Consider the following 17,453-nt stretch of genomic DNA (forward strand, 5'->3'; position numbering starts at 1 on the left):
TATGGATTCTGATTTTCTTGTCAATCTACTGGGGCCATGTAACACATTATCGTTTAAATATTGATGTTTTTTTCCTAATGATTTTTCTACAGTAATTCTTTCCAATTAAGGCATTTGTTTTTGATGTGAAAATTATGACCGTTTGACAATCAGACATAGAACTTATATTATGGGATTATAGTGACCTCAGAAGGATAAAATTAACTTTTTAGCAAATGATATATTTACTACCTAACAGTGTATTTCATAATTTAATTCTGTCTAAAAACATGAATGAAATGAAATTTTGAGTTATTTCTTTAAATCTTAGTCAATTAATAATTAAATCTCTCCGTCTAATGCTTATAAGATAAACTTGAAGACCATTTCATGAACCCATACCATGTACAATATAGTCCCTGAAATCACAGGAAATCATCATAGCTGCCCAGATTAACAGTTATCTCATCTCATCAAAGAATGGCTTTACCAGCAGGTCACCAAATATTTATGTTTTAAAGAGGGGAACAAGTTGAGCTTAACAGCTGTTTATTTTCATAGATGAACAAAAACAGAGAGAAAAAACTCAGCTTGGGAAGTCATGCTCTGTCAGTAGTACTCACTAAATAAACTATAAAGAATAGGAGACCAACCACCCAACAGTCAGGCATCGGATAACATCTCACCTCAGGAGCTCCAGCCTATTATGTAAACAAAATGTAATTTATCTGACAGGGTTTCCAATTTACTGTAGCTTGGAACAACACCTCTAGTCCATTAAAACTGGTGCCAATAGGCAGGTACAGACAATATAAAAACACCCTCCCTGCTGTACTGGAATTCAGGATGCTGTAATGTGTGTCTGTCTTCATGTTGTTAAACTGTACCCATATCAGCTGTTATATTGTTGTCGGAGAGTAACCTACAGACCAATTCAAAGGAAAATTAGGATATGAATTGGTTTTATCCCTCATTGTCACTTTGAACTACAATCACTGAAAATTTTTACAAATTGACTATTATTAACCTTGAATTAAAGTCTAATTGTGACATCACTTTTTAAGCCCCCTTGAAAAAGAATATAAGCACAGGAGTTCGTGTACCTATCAATTTTGCCAAAATTTTCGGTAAATAAAAAAGACACATAATACCTATAATAATAACACAAGGAGTGCAATGCACTTTAGGTCACCTGGGAACCCCTCGCTTAATATCAAGGCTGTCGCACAATTAATCTTCAATAAAAAATTATAAAACACAAACCAATCTTTTTGGAAGGGACCATTCTTTATGGCTCTTAATGCATATGATTTCAAACGCATGTTTTACAGCAGCAGCGGTGACATTTCTCCACGACTTCGCTCAAATATCCGTTTTCCGCGACGCCATGACGTGACGTCATGGGCCCTTTGATTGGATGATCTTACGATTTTGAGGTCAAAGGTCAAACTGGACATAAAAAAATTGGCTGCTCAATATGCACATCAAACTTCATTGGCACACTAGTACCTCAGGAGTAGGTGACCATTGTAGATTTTGACGTCATAAGGTCAAGGGTCAAACTACTCTAGACATAAGAAGATGTTTTCTTATTAATTTTTTGAGAGCACTTTCCTTGTAGACATGAATTAGAAGATTTTTTTCTCTCAGAATTATATGATCATGAGTTCATGATATCAAAGGTCAAACTGGGCATGGGAGGTCTTGACAAAAGCACCCTCCCCCTTCTTTTTGTATCAAACAGGAAATGTAGACATTGCCTGTGAAACCATCTTCCAACTTCATGAGACCCCATCAAACAGCTAGGAACACTTACATGGCATATTACAAAATTATGATTTCATTATCGATAAGTCTTTTAAAAATTGCAGTGTTAAGAGACCAAATTCCTTTCAAACTTGTTTTGTCTATAGACTTATTCTTCTTAAATATACAGGTAATATTGAAATAATCTTTGATGTACCTTGCAATTATGCTGAGTCAGGCTAATTAACACAATGTATTTTGTAAGAATTGAAGTTTACAGACTGAAATACCATAAAGGAGTAAAATTAAAACATACATTTTTTATGTCGAGATGCCTGTATACTATTGATTTTTATTCTAAAATATATTTATTGATCAATTTTCAGGCAGTTGATGGTTGACATGTTTTTATTCACATTAGATTCCTCAATATATATTTCAGATTCCACAATTATCCCTAAACAATATGATGAAAAGAATTTTTACTTGATGAATTTGGTGACTGTGCATTTTCATAAGCATTTTCAGTAATTTCATTGCTGAATTTCAGAGTGTTGGACAAATACTTTACCTATCATCATTGCTTACTAAGATCACGAATGAAATCATTTTATATTTAATATGTTAATAAACAAGAAATAACAAGATTTTAAAATTATTTTGATCAAATAGTATTATCATATACTTAATTTGCCTGGCATGTAAATTAAGTTTTGACATGGTTACTAAAAATAGAATTTTCTATGAAATTCCTTGGCACACAAGTGTTTTACATTATACATAAAAAGATTGTGAAATTCCTTTAAAAAACTCTGATTTTAAAATAACTTGGCACACAAGTAGACTACACAAGATACCTTATCGGTTTTATTTTGATAAAACTACTGGTATTTATGTAGTACCTTAATGAATATTGTATTATTTAAAAAAAAAAATTGACACTATTAAACAGGTTCACTCCTCTTCACTATAATGAGAGGCTGCCATTGAGCACTGCTTTCTTGGCTGCACTGTGATCCTGTATTGTTTCCTAACAGCTGTTTCCTTCGTGTGTATGTTCTTTTTGTGTCCCTAGCTTTAATCCTCTGCACCCCTTCTTCTGGTTAATTAGATATGTAAACTTTTATTGTATGCGCAATAATCTTTGCTTGTGTAATAGTCGCCATCTGTTTTTTCTGAGGTTTTAATTTTTTTTTACAGCGATGTGTTGTACATTTTATTGTTATGTAACTAATATGCACATATCAAGGACTTCCTGCTCTTTAAGCTTGTAATTGAAATCAATATATTGCAGAAAGGACAACTTTTTTCATTGCATCTTAAAGAAAATTTTAAAAAGATTCAGTACAATTTCTTTTCAAATAGTCATATTTTTTAATGCTTGTACAGAATTAAGACATTTTCAGATTCAAAAAATGCTAGTGCATTTTTGTATGTGTGAAGGGGGGAAGGGTGTGTGTGTGATAGGTCTGAGATGTAGAAAAATAATTGTATTAGGAGAAAAGGACTTTGATATGTGTATGAAAACTGTCTGTGCTTAATTTTGTGTGCTCTTTTACAGTCTATTGATTCACGTCATAAAAGGGTGAGTATTCTCCCTTGATCTACCATTTATCACAACATTATCTAATATAATATACGTGTAGATCATAATTCTTACTATTTGAAATAACCAGTCCACTTTACCAACACATAGCAGTCATGTTCAAATTCCAGATGGAATTCTGAGCAATATTTTCAGTGCTTATTCTTCATTTCATTCTATTTCAAAATTTTTTTGTAACTTTGTAAATCAAAAAAATCTAACATAAACGTATTTGTATAACTGGCCCATCATAAAATTCAAAATTATATTTTCATTCTTCTTTCACTTACATTTCTTTCACATAAAATACAAATATATAAATATTAATTCATTGAAAACATTAGGGGACAAAAGAAGAAAGAGTTCTGTGTGTTACAGTCTGGTATTGAACTTTCTGTGCTGTTTTTATCATTTTATAGTGCTAAATCAGAGGTACTTTAGACATTAATATCACTATAAAAACATAGAGTTTAAAGTTATGGTCATATTAAGTATGATTTTTCATAGAGTATCAAAATTGCAATACTCTATGCAAAATAATTGAGCCAAATTGTTATAATTTGAAAAGTGAATGGACCAATGTAATTATTATATATATTTTACTTCTATACCAATGGAGTATCTAAAAAGGCATGCAAATTATAAAAAAAAAATTAGTGGGAAATAAAATTTAAGTCAAAATATCCCTAATTCTAGTAAAAATGTCACATATGCAAAACATCAATTCTATAGTACCTCTGTAGATTTGCCTTTTTGTTTTAATTAGTACAACTCATGTAACCATCCATTGCTTGTTATACCCCCCGCTTGAAAAGCGGGAGGGTATATAGTAATCGTTAATTCCTTCCGTCCGTCCGTCCGTCCGTCTGTCTGTCCGTCCGTCTGTTACGCTTTGGGGTACCCATCTCTTATCCGTAACTCCTCTCATACCACTGAATGAAATTTGATGAAACTTTCACAGAATCTTTATTACATATTGCCATTGTGCACCTCCTATTTTACTTTTTGATCCGACACATATTTTGGGTTTCCCGGCCACAGGAAAACATGGACTTTTTTACCACTTATAACCATAGGGGAGGCGGGGGGTATCATTTAGTGAGCTCATCGCTCACAGTACCTCTAGTTTATATCTGTAAACATGTAACATATACTATACCAAGCTATTTAATCAGCATTACTGTGTACAGGGAAATTTTCACCCCGTTTTATTTTTGCCCCTATCGTCCTACCCTTATTTGGTCAAATTAAAAATGGTGCGAATTCAAAGAATACAGTACTGTATAATTTTTTAAACAAAACTATGACTGGGCGAATTTAAAACTAGGCAAAATTGTTTGCTAGTGTGAAAGGGCGAAAATAACATGGGTTGAACATAACTTTGTATACAGTATTCTCTCTTTGTACATATAAATCATACTTTTATAGAATATGGTACATGCATTATTTTAATACAGTGAAACTTGTTTTATCTGGATGTTGTATATTCAAAAATATTGCCTTATATGACCTAAACATTGTGTAAATTGATTCAATAAATGTGTATAAAATGTCTAATCAGTAATGTTTTTTTATCTGTCCATCAAGAATTAGTGGTGTTCAGTTATAGACAAGTTTTACTTTATTTTCAAAATATATGTACTTTTTAAATTTTCCTTCAAAATCTGAAACTTGTTCTTAAACTATCAGGAGTGACTTCTCTCCTGTGACTGGATTTAAAGTGTATTAAACATGTAATGCTGTTATATCTTTGAGTTTTTATACATCAGATGGACAAGGATGTTGTTTTAAATGTTGACATATGTACAGTAAAATGTTCTCCTTGTTGCAGATTTCCCCTTAGCATGCATTAGTGTCTTAATTGTAAGGTATCCTTATAAAGTGACTAGTGGGTTCATTTAAAGACCTTGCCGCTGACTTCATGTTTTAAAAGAAAGCAAAAGATGCAGCCATTTGCCCTCATTTAACTCTGATGTACCCATGCAAACTGCATATTCTTAAGCTTAAGATACATAATTAAGGAATCACTGTCTAGTTTGATGGGTATGCCAGGACATCAGCAATAGTTGGAAATGCTTGCTATGCATAAATTATCCCAAGCTTCCCTGCTTCCCTGGCATACCCAACAAACTAGACAGTGATTCCTTATATTTCCATATCATTGTGAAATAAAATTGTAAATTTAGATTTTCAAAATGTTGTCTAATAGATTTAAATTACATGAGGCCACCCACTGACAACAGACACAAAGACAGCTTCATGAGATTTTCTGCATATTAGGCTTAGCTTGGCTCTTGACCTTTTGCTCCCTGAAATTTTACATTCCAGTTGAATTATTTAAGGAATCACTGTCTAATTAGTATAGTATGCCATGGCATCAATGATAATGGGAAACATGGGATAAATTGCATAATGGGCTTCCATGTTTTCCACTATCAGTGATGTCCCTGGCATACTATACTAACTAGACAGTGATTCCTTATATTTCCATTTCATAGTGATATAAAATTGTAGATTTAGACTTAAAAATATAGACATAGATTTAAATTACACGAGGACTCCCATGCCAATTTCAATAGTCCTTGCCCCCTGACATCGATCACAAGGGCAGCCACATGAGATTTACATGCATATTTGGCCTCCGTAGCATGACAGACACAGAGACAGATGCGCACAAGTTTTGCATGCATATTAGGCCTCCTCATCTCCTGACCTATCGATGTGCTTAATTTACATTCAAGTAGAATTATCAAGAAATCAACTCTTCTAACTTTCAAAGAGATACCACAGAGAGAAAAAAATTAGAAATGGAAATATTAAGAGATAAACTGACCTAAACTTTCAAAGAGTTATCACACATAAAACAAATAGAAATGGAAATATTTCTATTCATCAGCTTTTTATTCTGATTCAGACATTTCTGACATCCTAATGTTGCCATGGTTACTAAAAATATATATTTTTGTGAAAATCTGATTTCAATAAATTTGCTGTACAAAGGGATTAAACCAAGGATCCTAATTCTATTCACTGGTTTTACCATAATTTTTAACCTGTGCTACCCTTTTCCTCCTTAATGTTTTGAGTATAAACCAGTAGAGCTACAGTCTACTTTTGGTCCTTTTTCAAAAGTTTGATGTTCCAGTTTAACTGAACTTATAGGTAGAGCAGTAGGTTTGATTTTAATGATTGGATTGTGAGTTAAGATAATGTTTTATTTGTGTTGTATGCTCTAAATGATAAATGAAATTGTACTGAAACAGATGTTGAAATGAACAAGATATTATGCAGATCAAATTAAGCAGTGTTCTTTTTTCCTTCAAAATATCATCATCTAGACATTTGTTCCCTTAAGCAATAAAGCATCAATTTTCTTGTCTCACATTTTGAAAAGTATATTGATAAACAATCAGACATGTTGAAAAAAATATACCTCATGTAAATTAGTATTTTCATTTGAAAAATCTGAACTAATTAACAAAACATTCTTAGCCTAATACAAGAAACTGCATAATACCTATGATTAAGCTATAACAAAATGATTTCTTCATTAAAAGTAATAGAATTATATCACTAAGAATTCATTTTTCAGTCTCTACACCAGAGTGTTCCATCCAGTTCATTTACCCCCGACATCACCCCCATAATCCTGGCAGCTCATCGTGACAACTACGAAATCATCAAGTTACTCCTAGATCGGGGCTACCAGATACCCAAACCCCATAACATCAAGTGTTACTGTAAATCGTGCATGGACGGAAGTACCGACGACAGTTTACGTCACAGTCGGTCACGCATCAATGCTTACAAAGCACTAGCCAGTCCCTCCTTAATCGCTTTGTCTAGTAAAGACCCTATACTGACCTCATTTGAGTTGAGTTGGGAACTTAGAAGACTTAGCAAATTAGAAAATGAGTTTAAGTTGGATTATGAAAAATTAGCCAAAAAGTGCCAAGAATTCGCTGTGGATTTACTGGAACAGATCCGTGGATCTAAGGAGTTGGAAGTGATCCTGAACCATGATACGACTAATCCGGCGTATAATGAGGGGGGACAGGAAACAGAACCTCATGCTAGCGACAAGCTGAAGCTCAGTCGGTTAAAACTGGCCATCAAGTTTAAACAGAAAAAGGTATTTACTCTCATCATTTGTTTGTATGTTCTCTCTGTAAATATGATGGCCGGGGCATATTATGTTTTGTTAATTCTTCAACCATCCTTTGATCCATGCTTCTTTCTATCCAGCTGTCTGTCCAAGCATTCCATGCATCACTTTGTGTTTTAGCTAAGTTTCAAACAGAGTTTTAAGACAATTTTATTAAACTTTATTAAACTTAGATTTGTTGATATACACTGTATAATGATACATTTATCCCTTTGACCTTAACCTTATATTTCCTTAATTTGTAGTAACCTGTATTTCAGTCTAAGGAAACTGAAGATATTCTTAATGCCTTAAAACATATAATGATACATATTGGTGAGAACTATTCAAAGAAATAAAAATGTTTGATCCTGACCTTTCTTTGCCTTATTTTGCTGAATTGCAGTTTAGCTCAATTTCAAAGAAAGTATTCAAAATATTCCATAAACATGCACATGGATAAATACCGGCCGGCCAGTATATTTAAAAAATAAAAAAACCCAACTGTGTCCATTTTTTTCCATTGAATTTTTCTATGACCTTTGACAGTAAATGTATAATATATGTTATTAATTGTGTTAAAAACTCAGTTGTAAGGAAACTATTTAAAAGAATTTTATCAAATGTCATACTCTTAAACATATTGGTGAGACCTATTCATTTTCTTATAAAGTTTAAGCTCTACTGGTTGGAGCCTTATGCGATAGTAATGTGTCCGTTGTCTGTCTGTAAACAATTTTACAAAATGCTACTCCTCTTACAGTTTTGGTCTGATTTCAATATAACTTTGCACACAAGTAGACTATACTAAGATACATAATTTTTTGTATCGATGATTTTGATGAACGTTGTCGGGTTACAAAAAATAGAAATTTCTGTAAAATACTTTAAAAATGCTACTCCACATACAGTTTTAGTATGATTATAATGTAATGTGGCATGCAGGTAGACTACACTGAGATACATAATAGTCTTAATTGTTTTTAGCTCTATTGGTCAGAGACCAGAAGAGCTTATGCGATGCTAATGCCTCCGTCGTCCGTCCGTCTGTCTGTCTGTAAACAATTTTTCAAAATGCTACTCCTCCTACAGTTTTGGTCCGATTTCAATATAACTTGGCACACAAGGAGACTAAACTAAGATACATAATTCTGTGCATCGGTTTTTGATTTTGATGAACGATGTTGCTTTGGTTACTAAAAATAGAAATTTCTGTGAAATTATTTCAAAATGCTACTCCTCCTACAGTTTTGGTCTGATTCAATATAACTTGGCACACAGGTAGACTACACTAAGATACATAATTCTGTGCATCAGTTTTTGGTTTCGATAAACGATGTTGCTGTGGTTACTAAAAATAGAAATTTCTGTGAAATTGTTTCAAAATGCTACTTCTCCTAAAGTTTTGGTCCGACTTCAGTATAACTTGGCACACAAGTAGACTATACTAAGATACATAATTCTGTGCATTGGTTTTTATTTTGATGAGTGGCAAGGATCATTTTTCTTTTAATTGCTGATTTAAAGTCTCAAGTCCCAACTGCTACTTTTCTCTTCCTTTGTTTTAAGTATAAACCAGTAGAGCTACAGTCTTGACAGAGACTTCTGGTTTTTTTTAATTTTGTTTATTCCTGTTGTAAAGTTTCAAGTCCCAACTGCTACTTTTTTCTTCCTTTGTTATAAATACAAACCAGTAGAGCTACAGTTTTAACAGAGCTTTGTGGTTTACATTAACCTTCCCTGTGACCTTGACTTTACTATTCTTTATATTTCATATAATTTTAAACAAAGATGTGAGGTACATTTCTTGTTGCACTACTAATGAACTCTTTATGGGGTATTCATAGTAGTATATTGACACATCTCTTCTAACTGACCAGCCTGACCAACTGACAAGGACATTAACAAAGGTCCTGATTTGATATATGTTAGCATAATTCACTTTCTTATTGTCTAACCTGATAAGAAAAATGTCTCAGCTGGACAACCATTTTGTGTGTAACAGAAGAGGAGAAAAATGTAACAGGTCAGACTGGGATTCAAACCTGAACTTAACACTTACCTAAGAAAAAATCATGTTAAGGTCAAAGGAAAGCCAATATAAAAGTTCAAATAAAAAAGTTGATGCAGTTGATCAGCTCTCATCAATATGTATTTAGGAAGGATTGTTTGAAGTATCCTAAAAAGAAAAGTTTAAGGTCTAAAAATGCTGATGCAGATGAATTATAAGCTCTCATTAATATATTTGAGCATGTGAAGTTTGATAACAATATCTGATATTTTCTTTAAAATTGAGCTAAAGACAAACTTAAGTAAAGCGAAATCAAAGGAAAAGTCAAGGTGTAAACATGTTGATGTATCAGCCTATATGGTTAATAATTATTTTTTGAACAGTTTATTTGAATTGAGACTGAACACTTACTAAAGGTATGTGATGTAAATATCAAAGAGAAGGTCGGGGTAAAAAAAATATGTTGAAGCATTCGTTTGAATAGCATAAGATTGATTTTATTGCAAAAGCTAAAAAGCCTCAAAATCAGTGAGTTTTCTTTTGGCCACAGCGAGTTCTTAATATATAAAATTTAAAGGCAAACGCTCAATAGCTTGTTGAGATACTGTAGACGTACTTTTTTCCACGGGGTAATGATTCCGCGGTATCTCAATTTCTGTTTAATCCGCATGTAGAAAATTACACAGATTTTCTAGACTGTCTCTATATGCCTTACATTTATATTAAGTCACTTGGACAAATTTCCAGTGAAAATTTTTGACCGTGTACATAGCGTATATGGAATAAAGTACTTCTACAGTATGTGGAAACAAAAGTGTTAAAACAGACAGAGGTTATGAATTTATGACCTTGATCTTTGATCTCAAATTTTAAAGGGGTCTTCTTTTGGCCACAGGGAGTTGTTATGTAAAATTTCATGCAAAATCTCAAAGGCGCTTTGAGATATATTGCACAGAAATGAAAGTGATAGAGACAGATAGAAAGATGGACTGATGGATGGACAAACCCAAATAAATATCCCTCATTTTTCGTGAAAGCTGGGGAAGAAAAATAGGCCAAGCTGAAGTATAGCTAGCTGATCATGGTATGCTTTATTTGTTCAGATCTTTAGAGAACTTTGTACTCAGTAGTACACTCAGTAATAAGTGTGGTAGAATAGTATGGCCACCAAATTGAATTTTTTGCTTGCTGCACACAATCACTTTCTATCTGATATAGAAATACTGTCGGACCTCGTGGGAAATCTGAAGCATGATTAAATAAGAGTGTAAGCCCCCACAGCATATGCTGTAAAAAAGGCACCAAAACTTACCATGCAGGGGTTGGCTGAGAGAATTTTCAATGACACCATGTTAATTTTTGCTATTTTTCTTAAGTATGTCCCATTGGAAAAGGATTTGGCCTTAATCATGCTATTCATTTGATTTAATTAGAATTCCCTTTGCCAAAGTAAGTTTTATGAACTGGCCCATGGTTCTGATATGATAAAAATGTTTACTGATGACATAAAATATAGGTAGCAGATACAGGTAGATGGATAACTATAAAGGGACACTTTTGTCCTATTAATAATTTGACCCAGGATGTCTTTACATGAATAGTTAACCAACATACATATTCACTGTACATTAACTCAGCCAGCCAAGGGAGACAATCTACTCAATCTGCAAATTGTAACCCTTGCCTACTGCAGATGACATTTACTAAATTACAGATCTAAAAATAATACAAGTCGAAGTTAATAAAGCATTGAAGTACATGTAATTCAAAAATATTGAATTTTGTAGAACTGATATAAAATATAAACAGTGAAAGTCACATGTTCTATATGTACATTGACTACATCCTTACAGAATCAATACAAGGTCACGAGTATGACATCAAGTTCAAAATAAATGAGAAAAGGAAACTCATTTATGTCAAAGAAGTTCTTGGATATAATCAAAGATTCAAGATTGTAATCTATAATTGAGATGAATTCCCTTCCAAAGGAATGTTTAGTAATGTGCATTAGTAAAGGTAATTGCATTATCATGGTATCTTTGGTACACATCTATAATATACTGGTATATAGAATCTTCTAAGTCTGCAACAGTCAGTGTATTCTGCAATCTTGTGAGTTTGGTCTAAATTTGGCTTGCAATACCATGTGAAGTGAATTTGTCCCAAAATCATTATTCTGGATGGGAATAAAGCAGGACCTCTGGTAAAATGGATGTACTAGGAATTAATACAGAAATTTCCTTAGTCCTCACTCAATGGATGTACTAGGAATTAATACAGAAATTTTCTTAGTCCTCCACTCAATGGATGTACTAGGAATTAATACAGAAATTTTCTTAGTCCTCACTCAATCAGGGACTCCAGGGATGTCCAGTGGGTCAATTCTTAAACAACTTAATACTGATGCTTATATTTATAGTCCTCTTTGACCCTGCAGGGGTATAGGGTAATGACATTAGCTCTTCCTTTAATTTTGTTATGAGCAGCAGGATTGAGTTTCCTGTGGAAATTTCAATGTGTCAGTTCTTCTGTGTCCAAGGTCTGGCCTATCCTAGTCATTGCTGGATGTCCTCTTTTCCTTTTGTCCTGTACAGGTTCCAGTCTAAGACAGGCCTTAATGTGATGTTTTGAGGTTTTTGAAGGATAAGAGGATTCCAACACCTTTATTGCTATAGTGTGGTACATGTATCTTCATTCTGGGTGTGCTTGGTTGGTTCTTCAAAGTTGTTAATTTAATGAATTTGAAATTCATTTCTCTCTGACCTAGCTTTTGGGATTTAGGGTTAGACTAAATTAATGATTAAATGAAAAGGCATAACATGTCTAAATCAAAATGGCTTACATGTACTTATAGATATCAAAACAGTGTTTGCATGATGATTAGGCAAGGATAGCAGCAGTTTACTAAACTTGATAAAATTTAACTTCACTGCATGGATATACATAAAAAGTTGATGTTCCAAGATGAGGATAAATAAAAATGAGACTGAATTTTAAAAAAAAACCTTTTAGTCTTAAGTTAGTTTGAACAATATACATGTAGTTGCAAATGCAAATCATTCATATTTCAACAAAAGCATAGACTGAGATGCGAAACATTTAAAATGGTCAGTATGATCATTGAACTATCCTACAAAATCATTGCCCTCACTGTTTATCAATAATGCACTCCTGCTGTATTGACCTCATCAAATAAAATATGATATACTTCATGGAATAATTAATTCCTTTATAACTTGATTCAGATTACACATGTTATAATGGAAGAAAAAGGTATGGTTTCAATACAAATAATGCCCTGTGATTTTCTTAAAAATGAAATTGAAGTAAAAGATGAAAACTCGCACTTTCTGAATCATTGAAATTCCAAGCTGAAAAATCATACAAATTATTTTTCTCACATGCATTTATAAATGCCAATTGTGACATCATAAACATGGGCATTTTCCCATATTAGAGAGGTTTAGCAAGCTCACTTGTACGTGTACATGTACGTGTAAACTACAAGTTAGAATTACACGAACACATTAACATTTTTTTCTTGTTTAGCAAAGTATAATCTGTACTTGTACTTGTAAGTTTTTGAATGTAAAAGAGGTTTATATTTAAAATTCACCCAAAAAAGCAATGATTTTGATAGGTATATGACCATTTTATATAAATATATGCACGTACTTATGAGAAAAAGATTGTACAGATTTCTTATATTTTTAGGTCACCTGAGTAAACTCAGGTGACCTATTGCTATCTGTTTTCGTCCATCGTCATGCGGTGTGCGTCGTGCTTCATCCGTTAACATTTGAACATTTTCAGCTTCTTCTCTGCAACCACTGAACCAATTTCAACCAAATTTGGCACAAAGCATCTATGGGTGAAGGGGAACTAAAATTGTGAATTTCATGGTCCCTGCCCCCCTGGGGCCTGAGGGGTGGGGCAAAAACCACTAAAATTAATGCAATCTTTAAAAATCTTCTTCTTTACTCCTGGACATCAAGCAGTCAAACTGTTTGATGATTGTAATCAGCATTGAGTCCTCTACCAAAATTGTGAAATTCATGGCCCCAGGGTCATGGGTTCTAGTGCTAGGGTGGGGCTAAATAAGTATATAGTGAAATTTCATGAATTCTTTGAAAATCTTCTTCTCTGCTCCTGGGTATTAAATAAACTAACTAAGTGCAAAGTTATGATGAGCAAGATTGCCTCTACCAAAATTGTGAATTTTATGGCCCCAGGGTCAGGAGTTCTGGTGTTAGGGCAGGGCTCTATTGATTATATAGTGAAAATACATGAATTCTTTGAAAATCTTCTTCTCTGCTCCTGGGTATTAAATAAAATAACTAAGTAATAGTTATGATGTGCAAGAGTGCCTCTACCAAAATTGTGAATTTCATGGCCCCAGGGTCAGGGTTCGGGTGTAAGGGCGGGGCTCTATAGATTATATAATGAAAATACATGAATTCTTTGAAAAATTTCTTTTCTGCTCCAAGGAATTAAATTTAAGTACATAGTTATGATTAAGAATATCTCTTCCAAAATTTTGATTTTATGGCCCTAGGGTCAGGGGTTCTAGTGATATGGGGCTCTATTGATTATATAGTGAAAATACATTAAATCTTTGAAAATTTTCTTCTCTGCTCGTGGGTATTAAGCAGATGAACTACCTATTTAGTTATGATGAGCAAGGACCCTAATCTTCCAGAATTGTGAATTTCAAGGCCTCAGGGTCAGGGGTACCATAGGGGGGGGGTGTACTTATATACTGAAACTGGATGAATTGTTTAAGATCTGCTCCTTGGTATTAATCAAATATTTTTGAAAAGCAAGGGTGTCATTTCAAAAATTGTGCAATGTTTGGATTTAGGCTTAAGGGTCAGGGGTTCATGTGTGAAAGGGGCATTATTGATTATTGCTGAATATTACTGATTACTTGAAATGCATTTTTTGTTCCCCAACCCTACCTATGGGTATTAAGTAAACAAACTAAGCAACTGCTATTTGTATTGTTATGATGATCAATGGTGCCTCTTTCAAAATTGTGAACGCCATAGCATCTGGCTTAAAACATGAATCAAATTAAATCACTGGAAAGTTGTTGCATAATGCTCAGGTGACCTATAAGGCCCATGGGCCTCTTGTTAATCAATCAGAGTCTGTTTCGAAAATCTAGATGTTGTGATTTTAATTCCCTATAAATTAATGTTTTTCAATTACTGATGTTCAGTTCTTTTTTCAGTATTTGCATTAAATATTCAAGTTTTAGAGAAACACAAACTTTTTGAAAAATAAACAGCAGTTAAAGAATTATAAGCTACAAGTTTTGACTTACGTGTACTTAGCAATCTACACGTAACCTGCGTAAGAGGATACGTGTAGAAATTCTCTTTAGCAAAAGTGATGACGTAATGCACAGATTTCTGGTGTTACACGTACGCGTACACGTTGGTTTGCTAAACCTCTCTATTTTCTTAAAAAGTTGTAGAAGACACCAATTTTCCATAGAATTTTCTTTCAGATAATATTGTCCACAGTCATCACCCACAAAGATTTTGAGATATGTGATTTTTCATTGAATTTTGCACAACATATCCAAAAAGTAAAGTGAGTCATGGCTGTGGACACTATTTTCTGAAGGAAAATTACCGTTGAAATGGGTAATTTTCAGGCTTTTTCTGTTTAAAGTATAGAGAAATGCATCAAATTAATGACGTCATATTTCCAGAATGGTACTCCTTTATGCCATATTCTTTTCTGATCTATCACAGTCATAAACTCGACTAATTTTTAAGCCAGTTTAAAAACTTTTTGAGAACTTTAAATTTTTAGGGCACGATAAAGCCAGTTTTCTATTTCAAACTAATGATGTTACTTGCATATTGAAAGAACGATAACTCTATTTTTGTTTTCTATTTAGTTTGTGGCCCATCCTAACTGCCAACAGCTATTAGCCTCCCTGTGGTATGAGGGTTTGCCGGGTTTCCGTCGACATAATATCGTATCCAGACTGACCATTACGTTTTTTATAGGACTTACTTTTCCACTGCTGTCATTATTTTACCTTTTAGCACCAAAGAGTCGATTTGGCAAACTTATACGAAAGCCTTTTATAAAGTTTATTTGTCACAGTGCTTCTTATATTACATTCCTACGTAAGTTCATTTACTATATTTATAGTCTATTCTGTTATTTCAATTTAATTATCCTTTAGCTATCCTTGTTCAAATTATAACTAGAATCTGCAATTTGCAAAAATGTTCTTGTACTTCATAAATGTTAGACAATTTTGACTTTTTTTCTTCAAGCAAATGAAATTTGATTATATTTTTATTAATATCTTTATCCTGGTTTGGTATTTGTTGATCTGAGTATTTACTGGTGATAAATTCTTGTTGGACAGTTTTACTGATTTTGGTGTCACAGCGGGTAGAGATTCCCATTCCTGGCTTATCAACCAAAGTGGGATCGGACATAGAGAAGATCAAGTTAGAGAGGAGAGGGGCCCCAGCCACGATGGTGGAGTGGATGATCTTAGCCTATGTAGCTGGTAAAGTGGTTCTCAACAGATTATAAGGGACACCGCTAGAAAATACTTATATTGCATGTTACAATGATAAATTTACTCAGAAATGGAGATTAAAATTTCAAAGTGAATACAATTCGACATCAATAGTGTCAAAGATGAAATTATGTTGTAAGCTCCATATTTTTAAAAATATGATGATTTTAAACATCTATAGAAAAAATAATTATGGATTTCTTTGTTGACTATAATCCTGTGTATAATCTTTCTTTTCCAGGTCTAATATGGACGGAGATCAAACAGCTGTGGGATGAAGGAGCACATGATTATGTCCATGATATGTGGAACATTCTGGACTTTGTTACTAATTCTTTGTACATAGCAACATTCACACTTAGGTTAATAGCTTATTTACAGGTAAGTTCAGCAAAATTTTATAAAGTTCCTGTAAATTAAAGTTAAAATACAAAGATTTCACAGCATAATACAGATCTTCACTATCAAGGGGAATAACTCTTCTTGAACTAAGATCAGTAATTAAAATTTTTTAAACAAAATGGAGCATTGAAACCTACGTGTACATTCTCTTTGTGCAAATCAATACAATAATGATTATTTTCCTACAGGTACAGAAAGAAATAGAAGAAAATAAGCCAAGTGCACAACTAGAAAGAAAAGACTGGAATGCTTACGACCCAAATCTTATAGCAGAGTCTCTGTTTGCAGCAGCCAATATTTTTAGTTCTTTGAAATTGATTTACATTTTTACAGTGAATCCCCACTTGGGGCCCCTACAGATATCTCTGGGTCGTATGATTTTGGACATTATGAAGTTTGCAGTGTTATACGGGTTGGTGCTGTTTTCTTTCGCCTGTGGTTTGAATCATTTGTACTGGTACTATGCAACACTTCGAGAGAGGGAGTGCAGGGAACAGAATATAGAAGAATCCTGTGATCGCAGATATAAAAGATTTGCAAAGTAGGTCTACATCAAGCTAGAGTACAAATGTGTTTTATATAAACTTAAGAAAATGTTCATATCTAAAGAAAACTTACATACGTACTAATGCTGTTTAACTTCATTACATGCTGTTTGTCCTGTTTTTCAAAATATGTACTATAGCTATTTTAAATGTCTATATCTTTTTATATGCCTGTATGCAAATAGCTTTTAGACAATTAAATCTTAAAACCTTAATGTGTAAATACAATTAAATATGATCATAAAAGTGTGTCAACTCTCTTGCAGCTTATTTCAAATTCTGCAGACCCTGTATTGGTCTATCTATGGCCTGATAGATCTGAACAATGCAGAGCTACAGGAGAAGCACATATTCACCGAGTTCATCGGGAAGCTGATGTTTGGTTCCTACAGCTGGATAGCCTTAGTGGTTCTCCTGAACCTGCTCATAGCCATGATGAGTAACTCCTACCATAATACATCAGTGAGTTTTGGAATGATATGTGT

At 33.4% G+C, this 17,453-nt stretch overlaps 1 protein-coding gene across 3 annotated transcripts in view; it reads left to right on the forward strand.

Annotated features, from left to right (window-relative positions):
• LOC134239038 (transient receptor potential-gamma protein-like) overlaps positions 1-17,453 on the forward strand; it is a 67,112-nt gene that overhangs the window by 43,207 nt on the left and 6,452 nt on the right. For 2 of the 3 annotated variants that reach the window (XM_062721182.1, XM_062721184.1), the window contains exons 3-9: positions 3,287-3,310; positions 6,903-7,442; positions 15,380-15,614; positions 15,863-16,009; positions 16,263-16,402; positions 16,612-16,964; positions 17,235-17,430. In XM_062721182.1, coding sequence (XP_062577166.1) covers positions 3,287-3,310; positions 6,903-7,442; positions 15,380-15,614; positions 15,863-16,009; positions 16,263-16,402; positions 16,612-16,964; positions 17,235-17,430 — 1,635 coding nt within the window. The remainder of the gene's footprint in view (positions 1-3,286; positions 3,311-6,902; positions 7,443-15,379; positions 15,615-15,862; positions 16,010-16,262; positions 16,403-16,611; positions 16,965-17,234; positions 17,431-17,453) is intronic. The other variant, XM_062721183.1, reaches the window with a different exon arrangement.

Source organism: Saccostrea cucullata, unplaced genomic scaffold (assembly GCF_032062105.1).
Source record: "Saccostrea cucullata isolate Sc308-1 unplaced genomic scaffold, CSIRO_AGI_Scuc_v1 ctg149, whole genome shotgun sequence".
NCBI lineage: Eukaryota > Metazoa > Mollusca > Bivalvia > Ostreida > Ostreidae > Saccostrea > Saccostrea cuccullata.